Below are 7,845 nucleotides of genomic sequence, written 5' to 3'. Positions count from 1 at the left end.
GAAGCTACCTCGCGTTCAAAGTCGTGACAATATTAAACAAGATCACAAGCTGCAGTTACAATCTTCCTAGCATGCAATTACATTATTTTACATGTATCTTGTCATATATTTAAGAAAAACTTGGATGAATTTGAAGTTCTGTTACAAAAAAAAAATATATATTTTTTGAAGTTACCATTTTTCAATAATAATATGTTTCTGAACGTTGGGCTTTCCTATGTTTTTAATTTGTTTTGGGTTAGACAAGTAATTTGTTTTTCTTGGGCCTTCCATTGCATTTTCGTTGGGCCTTTTCTGTTTTGTTTCTGAATTCTACAGTTGATGAAACAAGAAACATTGGGTATCAAATGCCAATACTATATACTCTCACTGAGAATGCAACTTAGACACTCTGCATATACACAATTGTTGGTTCTGAAGGATCTCAACAGTGTAAAAACATAAACAGTGCACTTGAAATGTCTGATGTTACCTAAATATTAAGCCAAACATTAAAATGTCATACAATCATTGTTTTTATACATATCTCCTTGCATTTTCGAAACCCAGTCCAAACTAGTACTCAAACTCAAGAAAGAAAATCCTCGGCACAACCAAAAAAAAGTAGTAATAAGAAACCCATCTTCTCAACAACGATGCCTTAGACGGCTGCAGTGGTAGATTTCCGGACAGTGTAACGATAAGCAGCGACTTTCTTCTTGCGGGACAAAGTGTTATCAACAGAGAGAATGAGTTTCCCAGCTTCTCCTGTCGTGAAAGAGTTGCACACAGCTTCATCTGAAGCTTTCATCTTTCTTGGTTTCTCCACCACAATTGCATAACTCCCTTCAGCGTTTGGTACAAACTCTGCCGTGTACTCTAAGTCCCATCCTCCAACTACTATATCCCATGTTATAGTTGCTCCACCCTGTAAAATATCATAATACACATAAAAAGAATTTCATAATTCATCAAATCATTTATTTGTAAAATGCTTGTTGACATATTACCTCAATGCCTTCAATCTGAATGTTAACTTTCTCACCGCCCTTAATGGAGAATTCAACTGCAGGTTTTGGCGGTCCATTTTGTGAGTCAGTAGGACGGCTAAGACCGCCGTACTGCACCGGAATATCTTCCGGCCTTATGAACCTGACATATAAGCATGCATTTGAACAAAATGGGTAAAAAAAGAAAGAGAAAATAGCATTGAAAGTGTTATGGTGTTTACTTGTAGAGTGTTTCAGCTGCATTTCCTTCTTTGGACATAATAAACTTGCTCTTTGTTCTGTGCGTCAAGAAAGGGCTGAACATTGAGTAGATGACACTGAAGTACCAAGGCACATTGATGAATATCTACAAAAAAAAAAGATTCATCAAAACTTCACGAGTTGAATAGTTTTAAAATGATCTATTAGTACTTTTTACATATTAAAATATATTAGTTTGTTACTCAAATACCAACATGAGAAATGCTTTGTTTATAGATATTACGCATTGTCTTTGTCAATAGAGACTGATTATTAATAATTTCAGCGTACGGCCACACAAAGAATCCATCAATTTAACTGTAGCGGTAGATGACAAAAGCTAAGAAGTAAAATTTACGGAAAGTAAAAACAAAAACAAGAATCAAAACTGCACAAGTCAGGGGATGATGCCAACACAAAAACATCTAAAACCACTCTTTACTATTTCTTCTAAATCCATTTTTGAAAATTTGAACATAAACAAGATTCCAAGATTTAAACCAAAATCAATGTTAAGATAAGTACTATTTCTTGAATGAGATTTAGATTCCTCATTAAGCAGACATGTACTAAGCATTTAAGACACTTTCAGATTCTCTTGCATGAGAGATTCGCAAGCAACCCAACACGCAAAACAGAGCAAAAACACATGAAAAACATAACATTTACTAGGGGTTTTTCAGACAAACAAGTACAGAAACATAATAATCTCCAAAAAGAAACATTTACCTTAGTAGCAACCATCTCAGGGTAATTATCCTGAAAGAGAGAAAGGATCTGGTTTGAAGCAACTCTAAGCTCCCTCTTAGGCATGTCCTTAAGATCCGTAACCTGAATCATCGAATTAACACCACCAGGTTTGAAATGAAGCATCTTGACACCTCTCTCCAGAACCTGAACTCTCCACCTCAGAAAGCTTTTGAGTTTCTCATCGTCACCAAACACTCTCTCGTACATCTCTCTCTCTTTAAACACCCCGTACGCGTTGTAACACACGGGGTGTCCTTCCTTGTCGTATCCTCTCATGTAAGCTACTTTACCTTCCAAATCCTTGAAGCCAAGATCTTCTTCGGTCAGTTTCTCTGCTTTGAACTCTTCTCTCCACTCCAAACACTTCTCGAGCATCCTCAGCGAGTCTCCGACTTTGAAGTCTCTGGCTCTGAGGAACTTGAGGAGGATGACGTCAGCTCCGTCGTCTCCGCCGAGGAGAGGGACTCCCCACATGGAGGAAGCTCCGAAGGAGGAAGACGAGAGCTTCTCTTTGAGGTCTTGGAGAGCTTTCTGCTCGGTGGGTTTGAGTTCGGAGACGAAGTAAGTGTCTTCTTTGAAGTGGTTGGAGCGGAGGGTAATGAGAGAGGACATGAAGCTTTTCTTTGGCTCTGCGTTTGGTGTTTTTGTGGGATCAAATGGGCTTGGGGACAATGCAGAGTCCATTGATTCTTGATTATCTATGGAGAAGAGAAAAAAAAACAGAGGAGAGATTACAAGGAGGATCGATGTAATGATAAGCAAGGAGAGGAGGAGGAGTGAGAGAAAGATATAGGCGTGACTTCTTCATTTCTGATTTTTGAACAGATATCGCGGCTTTTTACAAAAAATATAAAATAAAAATTAATCTGATAAAGCTTATTTAAATAATCTGATAAAGCTTATTTTTACTGAATTTTCCAATTCCAACGCTATTTTTATATAAAGTGTTCATTTAAATTTTTTTCATTATATTTTTTTATACATTTTGATTGCATACATTTGAAAAAACTTAGTAGGGAATATTATTTTAAATTTTCTACGAATTGATTAGAAGACTGTGACCATACATATATGTGTGAAATGTTTTAGTGTGAAAAAAAACACAAAAATCGAAAAGTATATATATCAGGAAACATGTTTTGTTAATTGAATGTGAACTGAGATCGGAAAAGATCTTTTTAAGCGAATTGGATTGAGACAAGAGAAGAATGGTGTTGGGTAAAAAGAACAGAGAGATTGAAAGTGGAGCGTGGAAGTCACGTGCATTTGGAGAGGAGCGTGAGTTTGCAGCAAAGAGGTAACGTGTAGAAGAGGTGATAATAATTATGAGAAGAGATGGGTGGGGGGGGGGGGGGGGGGGCGCGTGTTTGGTTCACCAAAACTAAAAAAAAGTCACCTCTACGTTCAAACACACACCCTTTATCTTATCTCTCTCGAATGATATGGGGAATCTAGGTTTATTTGTACAAGTGTTGTATTATCGTTCTCTGACATTTCTTAGGGTTGAATCTTATGTTGTGTAACGTATAGATTGTGTGTGGGGCGGTGAGTGGATGTTCAGTGCATCTAAATTTAGATTGAAGTTGTTTACTTTCTTTCTTTTGTGTCCTATATATATGGTATTTACGTATAATTCATCTTAGAATTATAAGACTCAAAGTCTATAAAAACATGGTAAAATCTTGTTGTTACTCTCCTCTAGATTCTAAAATGCAAAAGGATTTTAAAGCTCACCACTTTATTTCAAGTTTCAACATACTATGAGAAGGATTAAGGAGGGATTATGAGAATATTTGGGGATCCGCTCAATTAGCATATAAAATACATTAGTTTAGCCAAAAACAATCTACTTTTCCACACCATGCGATTTCGACTTTATACTTTCCAGTTCATTCCCATAACCTACAAAATAAACATTTAATTAACATCATTCAAGAAAAGAATAACTAAACGAATTATTACCTATATGTGTGGATCAATGGCGATGGTAGAAACGTTGGACCACATCTAAGTTGAAACTTACAATAACAGCTAGTAGGAATTTCTGTGTTTCAAAAAAAAGCTAGTAGGAATTTCTATCATCATCCCCTATCTTCTTAATGAGTATTTTATTTTCGCTTTTCTAGCTAGAAAAGTGAATATGAACCCAACAATTTCAGAATTTTTTATAAAAATTTGAAACCAATTGTAAAACTAAGAGAAAATCGATACAGTAATTTTTGATACAGGGATGTAAATGCTCTTGCCAATTTGATTTTATTTTGTAGAACTTATAAGACTCCATTATATATATATATGTCTTCTTTTTATAGTTAACTATGTCATTGTTTAGTTGTGAATTTTCAGTATGTCTTTTTTTTTGTTTTCATTTATGATATTCTAAATATCTCTATGCAAAAATTATTACAAAATTTGGAAAACTGTAAAATGTTTTGGCGCCGTTTATTGATAACTGGTGGGCCTCTAATGTACTGATTCTCGTGGACATAATACTTTAACAATGTTTGAAACCTTCGGCTTTGGAGTTCACTTTTGACTTAGTGCGACAGTGGAACAGTAATTGATTAAGTACCCTTTAATCATTCGGGAATGCCTTAAAGACAGCCTTGTCCGCTATGTTCCATGAAAGCGGAAGCGGATACGTGGAAGCGGAAGCGGAAGCGTAAAGAAGCGCAGAAGCGAGATTTTTAAAAATATTAGGAAGCGGATACGTGTTGGAAGCATATATCTATATAAATCTATATATAAGATTTTTTTTAAAAAAATTACGAATAAATATTATATGATTTAAATTTGAAATAAAGCATTTATTCATTTATAATAATTTTGAAATGATTTTATATTAAAACTGTAAAAATACACATAAATTAAGTTTACAAAAAAAATACTATATTAATTATTTTCAATACTTCATAAATAATTGACACAATATATTTCAATATGTGTTATATCTTTAATAAAAAATCTCAATACATAAAGATAATTTATAATATTAGTTTTTATATTTGTATATTTCTAACTCTATATTCATTACTATTATTATTTTTATTTAATATAGATTAAAAACTATGGTTTTATATTTTATGATATATATTGCATTTTTTAAAAAACAGAAGTGTGATTCCAAAACAGAATCGTAAGCTTCCAACGTGTTTTTAAAAACAATATTTTAGAAGTGTTTTGGAAGCGAGATTCACAAGCTTCCACAAGGTTCCGATTCCGATTCCGGTTCCGAAGCGGGAAGCGGACGTCCGATGAAGCTTCCGTGCAACGTAGCTCTGTCCTGCTTCGGGAATTTACATTTTTTTTTCATTTTAGAGGGTTGGACTTATTCTATCAATTTGGTTTATTTACAACGACTTATAAATGGTAATTTGTTTAGCTGAAGCAAGAAAACTAGTGGTTGAATTTGTGGAATTTTCTTTGATGGTACATTTGTTGTGATGTAACTTTGTAAATCCACAATATATATATATATATATATATATACTAGGTGTTTTCCTGCACCTTGTGCAGTAAAAAAATTTATTAACAGATAAATATAAATTATATTTGAAAATATAATTTTATTAATATTGTAAATTTTCTTTTTTCGTATCAATATTTTAATATAAATTTAATTTAATTAACCATGAAAATTATATTTAAGAATATGCATGTATATATTTGAAATTATAATCTTAGATAGATTTTTCTATCTATTTATTTTAATTAAATATATTAAATAAATTTGTAAAAGTTGCATAATTACCAAAAATTAAAATTAAAAAATATTTATAAAATTTTTAGATATATAACAAAATAATGATTTTACGATTAAATTTTTATAATTTTCTTAAAAAATTGTATACATTTTTGAAAATTTTAGTAATAAAATTGTATAATTTAAAAATATATAGTTAAATTATATTTCAAAATTTATAATGTCATATTTGAATATATTTATTTTAATGATGATTTATGAGTTATTCCCATATTCTAAAAAAAATTCCAAAAATATAAATTGACATTAAATGTAATATATGAGTTATTACCATATTTTAAAAAATTTACCAAAAATATAAATTAACATTAAATACAATTTTCCATGTCATATTAAGCTATAAGATATGTCATCAATTTCAGTAGTCTTGTCATATTTGTTTTGTGAAATTGATTGTATAAAGAACATATGGCAAAATCACTTCGCAAATATAGTCTAGGGATTGTAAATTTACTTTTTTTGTATCAATATTTTAATATAAATTTAATTTAATTAAGCATAAAAATTATATTTAAGAATATGTATGTATATATTTGAAATTATAATCTTAGATAGATTTTTCTATCTATTTATTTTAATTAAATATATTAAATAAATTTGTAAAAGTTGCATAATTACCAAAAATTAAAATTAAACAATATTTATAAAAATTTGTAGATATATAACAAAATAATGATTTTACGATTAAATTTTTATAATTTTCTTAAAAAATTGGATACATTTTTGAAAATTTTTCGTAATAAAATGGTATAATTTAAAAATATATAATTAAATTATATTTCGAAATTTATAATGCCATATTTGAATATATTTATTTTAATGATGATTTATGAGTTGTTCTTATATTCTAAAATATATATATATATATAATATATGAGTTATTACTGTATTTTAAAAAAATTACCAAAAATATAAACACTACAAGAAAACACACCGAATTCCGACGGAGGTTCCGACGGACACCAAGGTCGTCGGACATTTGCGACGGAATACTGACAAATTTCCGACCAAATCCAAAAAAATGAAGTCGTCGGAATTCCGTCGGCCATTTCCGACGGAATTCCGACGACATACGGTTCGTCGGAATTTTCCGACGACTTTTCGACGACATTCCGATAAAAAATGTAACCGTTGTAGTCGTCGGAAGTTCGTCGGTATATTCCGACGGAATTCCGACGACATTCCGATTAACAGCAAAGTCGTCGGAATTCCATCGGTATTTTCCGACGGAATTCCGACGAACCATGTGACCGTTGCCGACAAATACATATGACCGTTGTATAGCCGTTTGGGATTGGACAATTCCGACGGAATTCCGACGGACTTCTTTACATCCGTCGGAATTTCGTCGGAAAGTCGTCGGAGGTCCGTAAGCAATTTCCTATAAATACAACCCCTCCTCATTCAACTCATTCACACTTCATTCTCTCTTCATTCTCTTTAGTCATAACAATTCCGTGAAAATCATGTCTTCAGAAGTTTATTATCGTTCGTGGATGGATAAACCTCATTTGGATCCGAACACCAATTTGCTTACGGAAGAATACGTTCAAGGGATTGGAGAATTCATGAGGCTTGTTCAACAGCAACCGGATGCAAAAAGTGGTATGTTAAGATGTCCCTGCTCTTCTTGCAATAATAATAAGGTTATAAAAGAATTTGATGTTTGGACTCATTTGTATATGAAAGGGTTTTCACGTAATTATAAAGTTTGGTACCTTCATGGGGAAACTGGTTATGAATATGGTAGTACTAGCGAACCTCAGCCTGTTAGTGAACCTCAGCCTGATATTAGGTTAGAAGAATCTAGAACGGATATAGATTATGGTGTAGGTACTGAGCAGATGGTACATGATCATTATAGAGGGGAAGAACCAAACCCCGAGTCTAGGAGATTTTTTGACATGTTGGATGCAGGAAAACAACCTTTGTATCAAAATTGTAGAGATGGTCATTCAGTCTTATCATCTGCAACTAGATTAATGGGTATTAAGACAGACTATAATTTGGCTGAAGAATGTATGGATGCGATTACTGATTTTGTCAAAGGTATTCTACCTGAGGATAACCTTGCACCGGGTTCATACTACGAGGTTCAGAAAC

General features: G+C 32.3%; 1 protein-coding gene across 1 annotated transcript; it reads right to left on the bottom strand.

Moving 5' to 3' along the window:
- Positions 1-459: 459 nt before the first annotated feature.
- LOC106367752 (patellin-6-like) lies at positions 460-2,797 on the bottom strand. Its single transcript, XM_013807589.3, has 4 exons — positions 1,959-2,797; positions 1,211-1,335; positions 990-1,131; positions 460-907 (listed from the first exon to the last, which is right to left on the bottom strand). The coding sequence occupies exons 1-4, from the start codon at positions 2,661-2,663 to the stop codon at positions 641-643; spliced, it is 1,239 nt and encodes a 412-aa protein (XP_013663043.2). The 5' UTR covers positions 2,664-2,797; the 3' UTR covers positions 460-640.
- Positions 2,798-7,845: the final 5,048 nt, after the last annotated feature.

Source organism: Brassica napus, chromosome C8 (assembly GCF_020379485.1).
Source record: "Brassica napus cultivar Da-Ae chromosome C8, Da-Ae, whole genome shotgun sequence".
NCBI lineage: Eukaryota > Viridiplantae > Streptophyta > Magnoliopsida > Brassicales > Brassicaceae > Brassica > Brassica napus.
This window is presented reverse-complemented; position numbering and strand designations above follow the sequence as displayed.